Source organism: Dermacentor andersoni, chromosome 1 (genome assembly GCF_023375885.2).
Source record: "Dermacentor andersoni chromosome 1, qqDerAnde1_hic_scaffold, whole genome shotgun sequence".
Taxonomy (NCBI): Eukaryota; Metazoa; Arthropoda; class Arachnida; order Ixodida; family Ixodidae; genus Dermacentor; species Dermacentor andersoni.
The window spans coordinates 367,867,884-367,886,674 of record NC_092814.1 but is presented as its reverse complement, the minus strand read 5'-3'; the positions used below and the strand labels follow the sequence as shown (position 1 = coordinate 367,886,674).

Here is an 18,791-nt window from a genome sequence, read left to right as displayed (position 1 = left end):
GCGGCTTATGCGCCGAACACTCTGCGCACGTTGCCGTCTCAAGGTGACTTGGCCGATGAAGGTCTGACGACGTCAGCGTATCCGACACGTGGACGAGCGCTTGGTGACAAAGGTTATCCCGGGATGGTCGATGCTGCTCTTGGTGCCATGAAAACCCAGACCAAGGGCGAGCTGCACAACGAAGATGAGAGGATTAGTGCACCGCATGCTAGTAGTGCCGCCATGCCCACTGCCGATGTAGTGCCCGTGCGGGATATATATGGTCCACTCTTGTGGTGGCGCTCGCAGCGGCTTATGCGCCGAACAGTCTGCGCAGGTTGCCGTCACAAGGTGACTTGGCTGATGAAGGTCTGATGACGTCAGCGTATAACGCACGTGGACGAGCGCTTCATTCACCGGTGGGGTGACAAAGGTTATCCCGGGATGGTCGATGCTACTCTTGGTGCCATGAAAACCCAGACCAAGGGCGAGCTGCACAACGAAGATGAGAGGATTAGTGCACCGCATGCTAGTAGTGCCACCGTGCCCACTCTAATATTAATACTCATTCATTCATTAATACCCACTCATTAATATAATATCAGCCGTAGTGCCGTAGCCATGGCACTGCGTGCACCACATTTATTCCTAGAGCACAGGAACGTGCAGCCTATGAATTAATGTGCACTCAATATATCGTAGGGCTTTATTTCGTCTAATGCAGTCTTGAAGCGTGTCAGTGTGCCGTCGAGTGCAATGCAGTACGATCACATATGTCATCATTCTCTGTCTAAAAGTCATATTACATGTTTGCCGTGTGCGCTACCTGTACTTGCAGTCGCAATATTTACTTATTGTCGTCCTCGCTTTATTTTAGGGCCTAAATGCCGAGGAAGTGATACAACAATGCGGCGCCATCGTCACATCTATACGAAAGAGCACCGCCGACCCGGAAGTGTTGAATGTGGCCGGTCTGCATTTGGAATCTCACAACGTGACGAGGTAGAACTCGCAGCTGCGAATGATGAGAAAGCTCGGTACCACTTTTTCGAGTCATCCAGACCTGACAGAAACTATGCACGCGTGCAGGAAGACTAAACTGCCTAAATGTCAACTGAGGCTGGTGACAGACTTGATTGAGCTTCTCTCCCCTGTAGAGAAAGCACGAGACCGCCGGGCTTTTTCTACCCGCGTTGCGAAATATCGAAGTTTCCCTTACCAAAATCTTAAACAAAGGTGCATTTCTTTGCAAAAAGCGGCTAAAGGCCTACAACGTAGCCTGGGGAAGCGGTTCACAAGCACGTGGACTTAGTCTCTTTATTTGATTGGTGCCCTCCTAGACCCACAAGTTTAAGACTTCTTGGTGTTCAGCTGCAACAGCCGAGCAGATGCGTTGTGCTGTGCTAGGGAGCGAACCTCTTTTGTTAGGGCAGGAAAGAGCTTGCACCGTCGAGAATGCAGACTCTGAAGCAGGACCAAGCAGACTGATGATTAAAAATATCGGGCAAAATTAAAAATGCCCACCAAGACAATATCCCTGGATCATTTGCTGGGGAAATTTCTCTGTAGCTTACAGAGGGAACTTGCGCAGACACGGTTGGAACCCTGACCCTGACAAGGGAAAGCGAACGCTAGCCGCTTTCCCTTGCTTTCAAGGCTCACAAGGGCAGTTTTCACTGTGAATGCAATGTCAGCTGACGTGGAACGCGTCTTTTCTACAGCATCCTTGATAATGGCACCGAAGCGAAATCGGGTGTCAAGCACCTCTTTCGAGCAGCTAATGTTTGGGAAGCACAAAACATAGTTAGACATAAGGCAATTGTTCTATCTCACTTTTTTTTTGTTTTTAGAACTAACCGCTGATGCAGCCATCATTTACACTTCGCGTTTTCAAAACTAAACAGTGAAGGGCCCATTGAGCTCACGACATTTTGTTGCAAAATTTAGATGAAGGAAACCAAAATAAAACTTCTTTTTGCACCTTGCACTGCTTGCGACCTTTATTGTAGCATTTAAACATCACGAGAACACCTAAGTAAAATAGGCTATGTCGTCATTTCAGCATTAACAGATTTAATCTTAAACACAATTAAAACATCACAAGCCGTTAAAACCCGCTGACCATGCAAAGAATATAGGTAGCGGGATAACTGCCCCTATTGTAATTAGTAGGCTGATGGTACTGCACGAAACATGTCCCCAAGTTACTATCCCTCGACATTGGTAACCTGTTTTGCGTATTCTTGCAGTCCTTAACCCATCTGATGTATCTGATTACATCAGCTTTATTGTCTGTTCATTGGTAACTCGATAAAACTACCACGATGCCTTTCCCACGTTGAGGAATTACATGAACGGAATTCAACTGCCTGGCCATTCTCGGAGTGGTAAGGGGCTAAGCTTGTTTCAGTCCGAGGAATTCAAAGGAATAGAATTGCAGCAAGTTCTAATTCCCCCGAATGGAAATGGAAGGAAATGGGGTCACCGATTCAGCAACAGTGCTGCCAAGGTCGCAAATCACCACCTTTACGCGCGTTTGGTGCCTTGCAGCTGCTTCCGCGCCGTGCCAAACCCTCCAATCGCGTCGGCGTTGACCTATACGGCCCGCTTCCAAAGACACCGGATGGAAATCGGGGGATGATAGTTGCTGCAGACCATATAACACGTCCCGCCGAAAGTGCTGCTTTGCCAAATGCTACAGCGCGGGATGTATACCCTATTTCATCCTACATCGCTTGATCCTTCGACATGGCTCACCTCGAGAACTCCTCAGCGATAGAGGTCGCGCCTTGCTCTTCGAAGACATCGAAGCTCTGCTTTTGGAATGCCACATTATTCATTGAACGAGCACGGCATACCACCCGCGGACTAACGGGCTCACACAGTGGTTTAACCGCACTCGGTGATATGCTCGCGATGTACGGGGCATCCGATCATGGCAACCGAGACCGCGTTATTCATTTTGTAACGTTCGCATACAAGACGGCGATACAAGCTCCTAAGTGATTTTTACCTTTCTTTCTCCTGTATGCACGCGAGCCTTCGCATACCACCGACTATCTCCTTCCATACCGTCCGAACGCTTCCGAGTGCCCATCTGTGTACGAAGCAGCCCGACAAGCCGAACAGTGCCGCCAGCTCGCGCGAAGCTGTATCTCAGATGAATAGCGCCAGAAGGAAAGCCGTGCCGACTCACTTCCTATGCGCCAGGACCTCTTGTATGGCTAGCTGTTCCTTCCCAAACTCGCCGGTTTTCCTCGAAACTTGTCCCAAAGATGGACGGGCTTTACCGCGTCTTGAAGCGAACCTTCCCGGTGAACTTTCTCATCGAGCCACATTTTCCATCTGATAAAATGCCCCGGCGCGGACGTGAGCTCGTCCACCTGGCGCGTATAAAGCACTGCATAGCCCTCTGACTCCAAACTCTTAGGTAGCCAGGGCGGCTTTCTTTTTTTTTTCGGTGGGGGCGATTGTGAATAATCGCAGACGCTCGGCTTGCTTGCTCGCGCTGGTAACTTTGAGATGGTGCATAAAGCTATCTCGCCGTTCCTACTCGTAGCGTCCGTGAAGGAACGCACCCCCAATAAGTATCTGAAACACGGACACACGCACACTTATATATATATATATATATATATATATATATATATATATATATATATATATATGCCATGAAAAACCGGGCCCCTCAGTTTCCTTACTGAGGAAACTGAGGGGTGTCTTCCACAAGGTGTCCCAACTGTCATGCACCAAGGTACTGTTGTTTGCGGTCACTTGGAGGGAGTCAGATAATTTTTTGCATTCCGCCTAATTCGATTTTTAGTCTTCATTATTTAATCAACTTTTCAAATATAATTAGATTAAAAATGTTAATTAGAAAATTGTAGATCAACGTGAAGAACTCACGATGTAGCTTTCTGTTGATCAATATATGCCACGTAAAAGTGCTTTTTTGGGCGTGAAAGAAGCCCCTGAATACACGCAAGATTGCCACGCGACTGACCGCTCGAGGCACTTTGCGTATCTCCAAGTGTCTGGATGCTTCCAAGCGACGGCTAACATTACCTTTTAACGCGACAGCGTTAAGGAGCTCGTGTCGCAGAAAAGCCGCTTTCGTCGGCGTCGGTGGCGTTGGCCGTGAGCGATAAATCCAGGGAGGCACTTCATCAATAAAACAAAACTTGCAAGATGAGCTGGGTGGGAATCGAACCACGGTCTCCGGAGTGTGAGACGGAGACGCTACCACCCAGCCACGAGTTCGATGGCTCAAAGCGGCACAAAAGCGCCTCTAGTGAATGCGGTGTTGCCTTAGAAACGAGCCGTAGAAAGGTATACTGTGGTTTATATCGGTAATTATGAACATGTAACTTACAGAAGTCGCCGTTACACGAGTAGCGAAGTGCGTTTCCGCTTAATTTCTTCTGCGCTTTCCGCACACGCAGAGCCATCTTGCGGCAAACACAGAATATCCCCTCCTCTCAATGTACGGCGCTGTCCCGACAGATGGCGCGCCACGCGCGCATTGGGGCTGTGCGGGGACCGGTGCGAGGCGCGTCGCGGCCCGGACTCCCTCTCCCCCGACGACGCTTCGCCGTGCTCCCTCACGGGTTCCAGAATCAAGCGTCCTTCCTTTCTTTAGATCACTATCTGCCTATCTCTCTGCCCCTGCCGATCACGACGTTTGGCTGGCGTATATCGTTTCCCCCTCCGAGACACCGAGTTCTTTGGCTCGTTCCGCGTGCTCACGCGCACGTTTCGTTGCCGCGTGGAACGCTGCGTTGCTCGACGCTCACCGCGTGATTGGTGGGTGCAAAGTCCGATGCGGGGTGCCTCGTAAGTGATCGCTGCGCCGTAGCGCATTGTCTTACACCCCTTGGCGGGTCGACGGGAATGCTGTCGCGTTTTCCACTCTTGAAGGCGAAGCTTAAGCGTCCTCCGATTTTTGTCTGTCGAGTTGCGTGGCATTGTATATTTTTAGGTCTTGGTGCATGATAGTTGGGAAACCCTGTATATCTATTTATTTATTTAGTTTATAGTTATATTCTGCAATTGGAAAGCGCGGGCCCTACAAGGAATTACGACTATATTTATTGCTTAAACTCTTAAATTTCACATCAAACTCTGATTTGTCGTACACATTATGGCTGCCGTTTCAAGCAATTTATTTCCTCTGATGGGGAATTACAGCGCTATTTGGCACAATTGTTAAAGTGCGTTTCTACTAAAAAAAGCGATTATACTTTCGTTTTGCGAAAAGCAAATGGATCTGTTTGCGATACATCGGCCGAATTGTAGAGTGCACATCGTAAGACTTAACCAGTCAATGTGCCGCCTTATACGCTCGTGCACTTTACACACACACATTTGCAAAAATTATTTACATCAGTGTATAGATAAATACAAAGTCAGGATAAGCCTTTATACTTATCGTAGGAAGCCTAGCGCGCTATATTTATGGTGTTATGGTTATGGTGTAAAGGAGCTTTAGAAAAAAATAAATTATGGGGTTTTACGTGCCAAAACCACTTTCTGATTATGAGGCACGCCGTAGTGGAGGACTCCGGAAATTTCGACCACCTGGGGTTCTTTAACCTGCACCTTAATCTAAGTACACGGGTGTTTTCGCATTTCGCCCCCATCGAAATGCGGCCGCCGTGGCCGGGATTCGATCCCGCGACCTCGTGCTCAGCAGCCCAACAGCATAGCCACTGAGCAACCACGGCGGGTAGCTTTAAAAAAAAAAGAAAAAAAAGGAGTCATATGTAACACATGCGCGCTAATGAAAAACACACGCATAGACAGTCACAAAGAGGTACAAAACTCGAAACTGTTGAATCTGTTTGGGTCAGAGTTATGTTTCTGCACTGGCGGTGCTTCACAAGAGGAGTTATTTGTACAAAAATTGAGATTTGTGTGTGCGGCTGGGAGCCATATCCACGTGGATGAACAACGGACAAATATCCCCAAGCCGTTCTAATAAAATGAAAGTTGTCCTTGTGACTGTCCATGGAGGGGTGAGCGTCTTCGACAAACATTTAAAGCAAACACACCATTCGCTCTTTTGAGAATGTTTACCAGTGGCGAAGCACGTGCGTGCTAATTTTAACATAGGTCGTTCACTCCAGGCTGCAGGTGACGAAAATGTGCACTTTTCACCGACACCTCCTTTTTTTTAATTTACATAAATGATCTACGCTCTTGTGTTTCCTCTAACATTCACTTATTCACCGATGATTGCGTAATCTTCAGGGAAATAATATGTGACACTGATATATCTTCTCTTCAATCCGACCTTAACGCAATTTCTACTTGGTGCCAATCATGGTCAATGGAATTAAATATAGAAAAATGTTAATTTATGCGCGTGTCCAGAACTTCTAACCAGCTTCCTTCTTACTGCGTTAATGATCTCCCCTTAGACCCTGTTTCCTCCTACAAATATCTTGGTGTCCATATTACTAGAAACCTCTCGTGGTCCATGCACGCTTCTTACGTAATTAAAAATGCTAACCGCATGCTGGGATACCTAAAACGTAATTTCACTAAGGCACCGTCTTCCCTAAATTTAATGTTATACAAGTCACTAGTCCGCTCAAAACTTGAGTACGGCGGAGCAGTTTGGGATCCCTTTCAGAAAAACCTAATTCACTCTTTAGAAATGGTACAAAATAACTCTGCTCGTTTCGTTTTTTCTAATTATAACCGAACTGCCAGCACTTCTGTAGTGAAATTAAACCTTGATTTGCCATCTTTAGCCTCTTGCCGTAAAGGCCTTAGACTTTCACTTTTTCATAAGATATTTCATCATCCTTCACTTCGCGATGAACTTATCTCCCCTGCTCAATACATTTCATCAAGGTTAGATCACAATAACAAAGTTGGGATTTCATTATGCCAAACCAATGTCATGTCTCATTCATTCCTTCCGCGTACATCTGCCGAGTGGAATCGCCTACCAGCCTCAACCGCTACTATTGTTGACCATCAGCACTTCACGGCAGTATTAGATAACATTGTATAAACAGGAGCATTTCATTCGTGTTTTTGTACTACCAATTGTATCACTGTTTTTGTATTACCGGAACACTGTATTACTGCACTGCATGCACCGTATTTAATTTTATTGATCAGCACTCCATGAACACTCAGATAACGTTGTATAACCGAGAACCATCTATTTCTGTACTATTAACCATATTGCTGCACTGTACTTTTTTTTCTCTGTATTTGATGTAACCGCTCCCCTCTTTAATGCCTCTGGCCCTGAGGGTACACGAAATAAATAAATAAATAAATAAATATGTTGTTAAATACTTTTGCTCTTTCCTAGCACGCATCGCCCATACACTAACCAACTGTCGTTTTCCCGGTGGCGTTTAACGGCACACGCTATGCTCTGCGCTCGCTTCTATGAAACTGACATGTTTGTCGTGATCTTTTTCAAAGTTAATGTAAAGCATCGCTGCAGCAAGCAAGCACACCATAGCCGATCAGGCTGCAGTGTTGAAAAATTAACAAGAGCAGGATCGATGCGGAAGATGACACACTTCAGCCATCGTTGATTATGGTTGTTGTTTTACGCAAAACACGAGGACGCAGCCATATTCGAGATTTATAACATGAGCCAACGAGGAAGTGATCCATAATTCGCATGGCTTCTAAATAATAATGAACTCCCGGTTTCTACGAGCCAGAACCATGATCTGACAAGTAGGCACGCTGTAGGGAGGGACTCCTGATTAATTTTGACCATCTGGGTTCCTTTCCACTGCAACTAAATATCAGCGCACGAGCGTTTTCTGGCCCCATCTAAATGCTACCGCCACGGCTGCGAATGAAATCAGGGACCTCGCGCTTAGCAGCGCAATGCCGCAGCCACTAAGCTGCCACAGTGGGTAAGCATATTGTTTTTATACCGCGGTAAAAAGGTAACATTCAGTATTCTCTGTTGCGGTAATAAGGCTCCAGCCTGAAGAGAAAAACACCAGCCGCGTTGTCTCGCGGTCTGTATTTACGAATACGCTTAGAAAAAAGAGATGTGTCATATTAACGCTTGTGTATCTGCGAAACTTTATTCGCCATAGTCCAGCAAAAAAAAACGTATGTACATTTGAATTCTTTCTCTGTGACGCGCACAGCCAACGATGCGCCGAAGAATCGACAAGTCAAAGGCGGCACCGGGTGTCCGTGGCAACACATTAGGTCCACACTGGCTCGTTCTGCCAGTTGTCGAAGTCGACCCGTGGAATGTCCTCGCTGTTACAGTCAACCTTGGGATTCCTGCGCAGTTTTGCGTACTCGTTAGAGCAACTACTAATTACAACAAATCTCGACCGCTTGACTCCGCACGCAATAGTGCATGCTGGCCGCTCATTGAGGGCATTGTTGACTCACCAGCTGCTTTCCCGGATCATCACGAGCGGCTGGACGAACCTGACGTTAGAATTATCACAGATAATCCGTGCCAGGCTTGTTTTGCGGATTTCTTCGATTTGCACTGTAACACAAGAAACACAGCACATTGACAGAGTTAGGCAACAAATTATGCGCTCTCACACTATGGTACATAAAATTGAGCAGCTTGTTAAACGGCACTACACCTCATCAGCCTGTAATCCGCAAAATTATCTTATTCAATAATTATTATGTTCGTAGGCTTACACTAGGTAGCGTACTATGTGCTAAATATGACCCAAATAAAAAAAAAATTAAAGCAGGCACTCACTCAGTGTTGCGACAACGCAGCAAGAAGAGCCGAAGATATAATGGTAACTAGCCTCTCCACAAGGAAGACATATTGAAAGCGATGTGCAAAACGATCCGCACGCTATGCAAGGCACTATTGTCTGTAGGAGTCGCCAACATACTATTTGAAAAGGCTTTGATGCGCCTCTCAAGCTGGCACTATGAAGCGTTGTGTCTATATCCAGACCTAGCCTATCGGTCCTATATTTGCGTCAACGTTCGCTTGAGGGAGCAGGTTACCGCTCACGTCGGGGTGGGCGTTAGCACTACTCTGTCGGACGAGACCACACGTGAGCTACTGCCAAGCCAAAGTTGTCGTTTAAGGCGACATGATTTCTTTTCACGAAAAGCATTCAGTTTATGGCAGTCGTTGAAAGCAAACTTTTCGTTTACTCTGCGAGTGAACCCCGCAAAAATGAAGCATGAAGCAATCAGTAGCACGTTTTTGGCATGGGGTGGCTTCCCGAAGGTTGCAGAGCCCATCGTAACTCTGTAACGAGCGCGTTGCAAGCGTTTACCCCAACGCACAATATTTTAAGACGATTGTAGCAAGACGTCCAAAAACAAGCCTACCGAAACTTGTCTGAATTCGCCATACTACGTGGACATAAACAAGGTGTGTTCGTGATTGCTAAGGATGCATTTGAAAGCGCTTTAGCTGCATCTTAAAGAGACCGTCGAAGATTATTTAAATACCGCGTCTATTCATACGCATTCTGTAGTTTATTTTTTTTTTCATTTTCTTTTGAGAAACGCGTGCAATTTCTTTAAAGAGAACGTTTTAGATATGCGCGCTCCCTCAGCGTAAGCCTATGGGCACTGAGAACGATAGTGATAACGTGCCACAGTACTTGAACTGGAATGTAGTAGAACTGTGCAATAAGGAAAATAATCTATTTTCTTGGCATTGTCTGAAAAACGTCTGCAACTTGTCACAGGCAATTTTAGGACCCTTATAGTTGAATGTATAGACCTGGTTGTTTGTATACTGTCGGACATATATACGTACATAGCTAGCAACACAATTTTAGTTGAGGCACCAAGGAGACAAGCATTCAGAAAATACCGAAAACACATCAGGATACAAAATGGCAAACGGTATTCCTTAAGAGAACTGCGGAAGGGAGGAAAAAAGCGCACGCAAAACGTATGCTGTGAGGTGTCAGGTATGTAATAAAGAGCACGAGACCGCACGTGGTGGGCAATGTGACGATGCATGGTTGAGGGGCAGTGTCATTTTTGAGTGGAAGTTCGGTACAAACGGAAAAAGGAATTAAAGGTGAAAAATCTCTAGTGCTAGTTTAGGATGAATAAAATCATTATCTAATAACTTCTCTGAACTTCCAGTAGATATAGTTTCTGAGCTCTCGCAAATACAGTCGCAGCAGAATGCATCAAACACTGGCGAAAGCGAGCACGACATCTTGTGTTTCCCGTCTGTCGCCGTATGCCCTGCAGAAGTGCGGCTTTACATACGTTGCTACGGGACCAAAAATGCATCCTCCTGTGTACAAAAATATTCTACTAATATGAGTTGCACATTCTCTTCGATATGATTAAAAGGGAAAGCATGCAGTCGCAATCTTATCACTGTGAGTATGTAAAATGTAATGCGTTTTTGTTTCCCGCTTCATCTTGAGTGATTATAGTCGCATAAACTTGTAATGCTGAAAGGTTACCATTTTAGCATCGTTCATATTAGGCATAATTGTTATTCATATCTCTCCCTGACTATGTGATCGCGTTTACGTATAACAAATTACGGCAAGAAAATTTGTTTTAATTGACGTAGGACAAACTGTTACGAAAGTAGAGAACACGTACACGATATCGTGCACAATATGAATGCAAGGAAAATGAAGGCAGCGCCGAGAAACGGAAACACCTGAAAATCTCTAAACACGCTGATTGCATGAAAGAACAAGGTTCCCATGCTGCATGTGGATACGTCCACTGAGCTTATGCATGTTTACAGCGTGCGCCCAGCCTTTTATACCTGGCTTGTGAACACAAGAGCGAAAGCTCGAGCCGTTCTTTCTCGAGCGCCAAACTTTCAGCACTTTTTGCTTTGCACTGCTTAGCAAGTTCCGGCAGCTTGATCCTTCTGAAACTGTGTTCAATAGTGATTTTGTACTTGCGGAAATTCCAGCTTCAACACTTTGCAAAGCTCACAAAGCTGTGTTTGCATTTTTGGGAACTATGGGACTCGGCTATCTTCTGTAGTGCTCTGTGTGCGGTGTGACGCGTTGCGACGAGCTTCCCTTTTTTTTTCTTTTGTTCTTCTCTTTCTTTCCATTTCTTTTATCCTCTTTTCAAGCTGGTGGGCATGGTGTTCCTTCCAGTAAACAATCGCTAGGCCCACTTCTATTTCTGGGTATGTGTGCTCTTGAATGTGTTTGCATAATATATAATAATAATAACAAAGACATCATAACTATGACGGCAAGTGAAACGTAAAAGTCGCAGTTTCTCCCGAAAGGCAAAGCATCGATTGCGATAGCAAATTAGTGGACAGCTATAAAAGTAAGGCTAGTAGTTTTATCGCCAGTATACACTTGTAAACATAGGCATACTCACTAAATAAACAAACACGGTGTCACGCGCGCAACAAACAAATATGAATACATCTCACTCGATGACCGTCCAAACTCGCTGTCGAAACGCTGGAGTGGGGAGGCGCGGCTGCAGCAGCGAGCAAACTGACCTTCGCGCTGTGTCTCGCATCAACTCGAACTGTGACGCGAAAATACAGCGCTAGGTGGACTAACTCCGTCGCAGGTGACTTTCAGGATACAGCAGCCCGGGTGTGCGCAGCCGCCCACGCCGCCCAGAGTAGAGTGCTGACCCCCCCCCCCCCCTCTCTCTCTACCCACGGCGGGCCTTGTCCCCGTCGAAGATAGCTTTCGAGATTCAGCGGCCCGGTGTAAACCCCCCCCCCCCCTTCCCTCCCTGTCTTGGCTTGCTTCCTCCCCACTTTCCTCCCTTTCTTGTGAGAGGTTGGGCCACCATCACCGCCTCACTTTCGCACGCTTTCCCTCGCGCATACAGCATGCGGCACGCGGCGACAATTTTATCACCCTCGGACTTTATACGGAACCTCACGGCGACGCCTGTAATGCGCTTGAAGTGTCCATATAAACGCCAACGCAATAAAAAAAGAGCATTGCGCTTCGCATTCACCTACCCTCATTGAGCGATGACTCGAGGCCTCCGTTTTCGTACCAGAAGCGGTCGCCATTCTTCATCCTCCGGAACTGCTCGGCTATTGTGCAAGCGAACGTGGGACCCAACGCTGCTCCGGTCACCGGGCGTTCGTTTATGCCAGCAATGAAAAGGTCGATGTCATCCGGAAACCTGCGTAAACGTGCAATCACTACCCCATATCAAATGCCCTTGACTATCCTTTCGCAGTTTACCGCGAGGTGTGGTGTTCTGCTACACTGGCACCACTTCGCAATTCTAAGCCCTACCAGGCTCACAAAAGGATTGTAAATTGGATGAGTTGGAATATATTTACGATAATAACCGCGCAGAAAAAGGAGCGCCAATTTCGAAAGGATAGACTGATGGGATAGTTGGCATGGCTTCATTTACAATGCAGCGCAAACGCATTTCACAAGACGGCAGAAACACGGGGACACGGCGCCTCTTACAATAAAAGGTTTTATTGCGGATAACCGGTATATGCAGGCTCTCCTTTTAGACCATACAGAACTTTTCATGAAAAAGAAACTGCAGCGTGACGTTCTTGCAGAGCAGTTACTAGGCATGGTAGACATGATTTTCCGCTAATAACGCGAGCTTCACAAGACTAATATCAAAGAATTTACGCACTTTTTTATGAGTGCCTTAGAGGCAGTAGTTTAAATGGCGAATTTTTAGGCAATCACACTATGCACTGATTTTAAAAAAAATCATTATAGTCGCTCCAAAATGGAAATGGTGATAGATTTAGAATTGGTTATATATATATATATATATATATATATATATATATTCCTCAAATGCCCCTAGAGAGGGGTTTTACATGAGCGATGGGCTGCTTCAAAGAAAACTGTGTTCCACGGCAGTCCTGAACGCAGTCGCATTGGAGCGGTCCGCGGCTTCTTCAGGCAGATCATTCCTGTCTCTCGCTGTACGTGGAAAAAACGAATGAAGATGGGATGATGTGCGTGCATGCGGGGGGTACACTGACTTTGAATGATTGGTCCGGGATGAATGGCGGTGAGCTGGCGATATGCCGCTGTTACCAATCAGGGCATGATAGAACTTGTGATATAGAATGAGCCTGGACACTTGATGTCTCGCTTCTAGTCTAGGAAGATTCGCATTTGGTTTTAGCGCTGTGACCCTAGTATATGAAGAATAGTCATGGAAGATAAATCGGTCTGCGCGGTTTTGGACAGATTGAAGCATGTTAGAAATATTAGTATGATTAGGGTCCCAAATTGAGCATGCGTATTCAAGTTTGGGCCTTACCAAACTGACGTTGGCAAGAGTTTTAACCGAAGGAGGGGCAAATTTCAGATGTCGCCGGAGAAAGCCTATGGTGCGGTTAGCCTCGTTAGTTATTTTAACGATGTGAGAGGACCATGAAAGATCGTGCGTTAAAATAGGCCCTAAGTATTTATAACAGGTCACAGATGATATTATTGAATTACCTAAGAGATATGAGGGTGCTACATAAAAATGCCGATGATTGAAAGAGATTAATGAGGTTTTATTTACATTTAATGACATTAACCATGTCTTACACCATTTTTCAACTGTTTGTAAGTCACGCTGCAGGACAGGGATATCTGAGCCATTGTTAATGGGTCGGTAAATAACAGAGTCGTCCGCAAATAGGCGTATGTTAGAAGATATGTCATTAGCAAGATCATTAATGTAGATTAAGCAGAGGAGGGGGCCAAGAACAGAACCTTGAGGAACCCCAGAAAGCACAGGAGACAGAGGGGAGGAAAAGTTATTTGCAATAACGAATTGTTGCCGGCCGGTCAGAAAGCTGCGCAAGCAATTATAAATTAGGGTATTAAGATTCAGGACTGAAAGTTTCAAGAAAAGACGGTTGTGTGGTAGCTTATCAAAAGTTTTCTCGAAGTCTAAAAACAATGAGTCTACGGGTACATTAATGTCTAATTCGGAACTGATGTCATTTATAAAGAGTGCAAGTTGAGTATCGCAAGATAAATTCTTAAGAAATCCGTGCTGACTATGATGAAAAATGTTGCTAGAAATTAGAAATCCTATGATGTGGGAAAAGATCAGTTTGGAACAAACGCTGGTAATGGATATTGGCCGGTAGTCAAGACATGATGTTGAAGAAGCTTTCTTGGGGACTGGAATGATCTTACCTGTCTTCCAGTCCTGCGGCATCACTCCAGACGAGAGTGACTGATGAAAAATGTGTGATAAGATGACACTAGTGATATCCTTTGTATTTTTAAGCACTTTCGCGTTAATTTCGTCAATTCCAGCCGATGAAGTTAGCTTCAAAGATTCTATTAGACTGCAAATGTCATGAGGTTCAAACGTGATGGCTGGCATGAGAAGATATTGAGGATTAGAGAAATAAGGAAGATTGCCTTCAGATTCTTTTGTAAAAACTGAACAGAATGTTGAATTAAGTGTTGTTGTAAGTTCAGTATCAGGGATAGGGACGCCATCTTGGTCTAGTATTTTTATCGATTTCTTTGGGCATGGATTGACAACCATCCAGAATTGACGAGGCTCTTTACGTAGCATATCAGGAAGTGAGGTTGAAAGGAATAATGGCTTAGTTTTGTTAGCTTGTGAGTGAAACGTGGGAAGATATATATATCTTCCAACGAAATATTCATACAATACTGTAGAACGAGGGTAAAGAAATGCAAACAAGAACAGCGCAAGGCAAATAAAATAACAGGGTGAGAGTAGCAAACCAGAAAAAAACGTGAGGAAGATAGCTGCGTACTATGGTATGTGAGATACCTTCGCTCTTATGTTGAAAAGTGGAAAGGTAAGTAAGTTAGCTCAAAAATGTACCTGATGGTACAGTTGAAAGAAGGAATCCAGACAAGATGAATTGAACAAAAAAAAGGCGAAATCAAGGTGACGTACTTTAAGGCGGCGTTGTGACAATTAAGATTTATGGTTACGAAAATTCAGCAAAAACACGAGGGACACATTGACCCTTGTGTCTGCGTTGAGTTTTCGTAACCGTCAATCCAACATTCCAACTAGCCCAATTAGCAGGCAGTTGAATTGACTGAAAGCGCTCACGTAATTTGAACATCCCGGAAGTAAGGAATGCTGCGCGAGATAGTATTGCATACTGGTGAAAAATAGCGTGACACACAATGGACCAAGTAAGATCGAGGCCACAAGCGTAGACTAACAAGCACTTGCGTCGTGTCCTTCTTTTCTGTGTCCCGTTATTCCCGCTGTTTGCGAAAGAATGTATTCGTACCAACAAGCCCGGCTAGCCACTGTTCTAAAGCGGGATATATTCACCGAAACAATACCATACGAATACGTGGCACACACATGTGTCCAAAACGTTTAAATATAAATAACCACGTAATCAATTTTTAAGCTATACCCTGGGTCCTAGTTAACGCGGGCCAAGCTGGTTAAGGGAAGGGCTACGAGATAAGACGATGGTACGAACGGCGCTTTGTTAGCAGTCCCCATGAGCACACTGGTGAATTTTTTCAGTTGTCATTGATTAGGCTGTGAGCCAAATATTTGCCTAAATTCATAATTACTTGCAAAATTGTCTAACCTCGAATGTGAAATTGTGCATCGCATTCAAACACATAACAATCATCAGTTTCGCCCTCGCTAAGTTTTACCATATTGTGCACGTTTCAAAGTTGGGACGCAAACCCCGAAAAAGAACGCGAACTGTAGGCGGGGCCCGTGTGGTTTCACACACTCGACAGCAGCGCTCTCGTCAGGGGTTTAAAAAATCAACGCTACTCATTGGTGGAGTTGGTGACCACGAAAAAAATTACACAAGGCGATGGCGTCGCTGTTGGATGCTACTACTTGCAAGCAGCTGCGGCAGGATTTTCCTCGTGTTTTTTTTTTTTTTGCTTTGGTTCAGTTGTATTTCTTATCATTGCCCTGAGCCGCTGCGCATGGCTTATGCAAACAGCGTGACGCCGGTGTATGTGTCACGTTCTCGTGTCTTGTGAAACGTGGTATACATCGGTGTATGAATAACCGTTTAGTGGATCACAAAGCTTCGTTGAAAGGGCAGCGGTCTTACAATTTATTCCTTCATTGTAAAGAATGCAAATGGAAGCCCTTGCTTCACGTAAGAAGGTTTTGTGAAGGCACATAGATAACACTGTGTGGCTGCTTACCTTTAAGTGGTTTTGCACATGAGTTTGCTATGTACATATATATGTGTTTCTGTCTGTGAAACCTCATGTATGGATGAATGGATACAACCTTAGCGAACGTCCGGCAAGGTTTAACGCGACGTGGGCTTAGGTCTCCCAGGGGGCAACGTCACGGCCCTGCTTCAACGCTGCCTCACGGGCTTGCTGGACCGCCCACATCTGGATGTCGAGGTCTGAGCTGCGCAAAGCGGTGGCCCATCTCGACGACAGGGTCTCTGGAGCAACTGTCATCCTTCCTATAACTACATCGCACTCCCACAGCATGTCTTTGAGCGTTGCTAGTCCTTCCTGGCACAATTTCCACGTGTCGTCCTGATGCTTATCTGGGAAGATACGTTTCAGATGGAATGGGTTAGGGAACGTGTTCGTCTGGAGCTGTCTCCAGGCGACGGCCTGCCTCCTGTTCAATTTGGGATTTGGCGGTGGGTATATCCTTCTTGTGTTTAGATATCCACTGGTTATGTCATTGCATCTAGTGAACCTGTCCCGTTCTGCGCGAGCAGTGTTCGCTATCGTGCGAGAAGCGTTGCCCTGGTCGGCGTGGCGGGTCATGTGACGCCGTCCGGTGCGCCGTCTCGTTTAGGTTCAGGAGCGCGTCGCCTTTCGTGGTGACGTGCGCTGATAACCATACGATCCTCGAGCTCGTGGTTTCGGATCTGCCCGCTTTGGCCAGAATGTACAGGGTTTCCTTGGAAATTCTACCTTTTACGTAGTTCTTTACGGCCGTTTGGAAGACGCTTAGTACGACTTCGCATTCCTGTTCTGTGAGGGCCAGCGCGATCGCTACTTCCTCCGCTATTTCCGAGTGTTTGGTGCACGCGTTGCATGCGATTCTGATTTTGGAGTCTGTGTCTATGACTACAGCGGTGTATTTATGGCTATTAGGATATTCCGCTGCGTCGACAAAGAGCGCGTCTCTCTCCCTGCCGAGTGAACGGAGCCGAGCCACGGCTCTTGCCTTTCATCTGCCTCGGTTGTAATCGGGGGGCGCGTTGTGTTATAGCTTTACTGGCCGCGAACTTGCAATTTCGCCGTGGCGGTGCTCCGAGGAGGCACATGAAGTCACAACGTGCACCTCGCCACGGATATTTCTCTCTCTCTCTCGCTCCCTAGTCAATACTGCGCATGCGCCACTAGTAAGTAGCACCGAGCCACAGGTGTTCCGGCGCTGCGCAGCGCCGCGCCTCTCTACCGCTGCCGTTTGGTATGACGTCACATCGCGTTCCTCGTCGTTGCGCTAGCCTCCGCTCACTTCGCCAGCTGCGCAGCATGCCTGATAACTTGTCGGAGGATTGAAAAGGAGAGCTCGCGTGCGCAGCAACCACACTTGAGGCGGCAGTATGGACGGCGACAATTCTGATAAGCAAGTGGAGGCCTGGAATCGACATCGGAACGAGATGAAGAGGAAACGAATAGCCCAGGAAACAGACGAACAGCGCCCCGAACGACTGGCTAAACGCCGCAACATAGCTAGACAACCAGAGCAACCTGGACTTGCAATCAAGATTAACCAAGGCTAACCATGCTATGCCTTAGCTTTCACTACGTATATCCTGGCACAGCCGAGCTAAGCCACTGCCAATTTTTCGTTTTGTTTTATTCAGGGGGTTTAAGCTTACCAGATCAACACTGTGGCTCCGAGAAACACCGTAGTGGAGGCTTCTGGATTAATTCTGAACACCCGGTATCGAGCAACTAAACGTAAGCATAACGGACTTTTTCACTTTCTTAGCACTCTCAGCTTCAGAAAGCGTCCTAGGTGGCAGCAGATCCTTTGTCTCGGAGGTTTTTTTTTTATTATTTTGTCGTTATTATCGCTAAAGTTTGTCACACTCCCACATATCATTTTCCGACTTGTTCCTATTCTTGATGTCATCGCATGGCGCCAGCGACGTGAGCGCTCTCACATCGGGCAGCATAAGGCGAAATTAATCTGCAGGAAGACAAATCGCCGTCCGACCCAATCACCGTCCGACTCGTGGCACGCCACGAGGGCAGCGAGCTAGAGTCGCGACCTTGACGATACACACGTACAACCCCACGTAGAGCTGCCGGTATTGCTTTTTCGTCTCCTTTCACAGGCGATGTGCGCGTATTTCAGGATGATCTGCTTGATATGCTCCTTGCGACGTGAAAGGCAGGGAGAACACTTGATAAAGAAACGCACCTACACAAGCGCCAGTGTGTTTGGAGCGGCGCCCGCCGTGCATTGCTGTGAAGCGGCAAGCGAAGAACGATCGTGGAGTTAGGCGGCGGCGCTGCTGTCGCGTGGGCTGGCGAGAGCCTCTCCAAGTGCGTCCGGTGCCTCGCTCATTTCTGCTGTTGGCAGTTTTTTTTTATTTATTTATTTTATTTATGTGAGTAGCCTTCGCAGGGTATTACGGATGGAAACGATCAAGCGTAAGTTCAATATGTACAATGTAAATTATATGGGAAGACATTAGATTAAAAAAAAGATTGATCTACACCACCAACAGAAACAAACAGAAAAAAAGAACGAGAAAACGAAGTTTATACAATATCTGGTAGCGTAAAAAATTAAAGCGAACTTCAAAACCCGGTGGAGGCGACCAGTCCCCATCAGAGCATGAGCTTCAAAACACAGTCGAATGCAAGAGGTAAACATCCTAGAGAAATACGAATTAGATGAAACGGAAAAACTACTATATATAATACTAA

At 46.1% G+C, this 18,791-nt stretch overlaps 1 protein-coding gene across 2 annotated transcripts in view; it reads right to left on the bottom strand.

Moving 5' to 3' along the window:
- Positions 1–8,025: 8,025 nt before the first annotated feature.
- LOC126516867 (salivary peroxidase/catechol oxidase-like) overlaps positions 8,026–18,791 on the bottom strand; it is a 150,490-nt gene continuing 139,724 nt past the window's right edge. For both annotated transcript variants that reach the window (XM_055063972.2, XM_050166954.3), the window contains exons 15-17: positions 11,909–12,078; positions 8,374–8,476; positions 8,026–8,259 (exon numbers count right to left, since the gene is read on the bottom strand). In XM_055063972.2, coding sequence (XP_054919947.1) covers positions 8,178–8,259; positions 8,374–8,476; positions 11,909–12,078 — 355 coding nt within the window. In that variant the 3' untranslated portion in view covers positions 8,026–8,177. The remainder of the gene's footprint in view (positions 8,260–8,373; positions 8,477–11,908; positions 12,079–18,791) is intronic.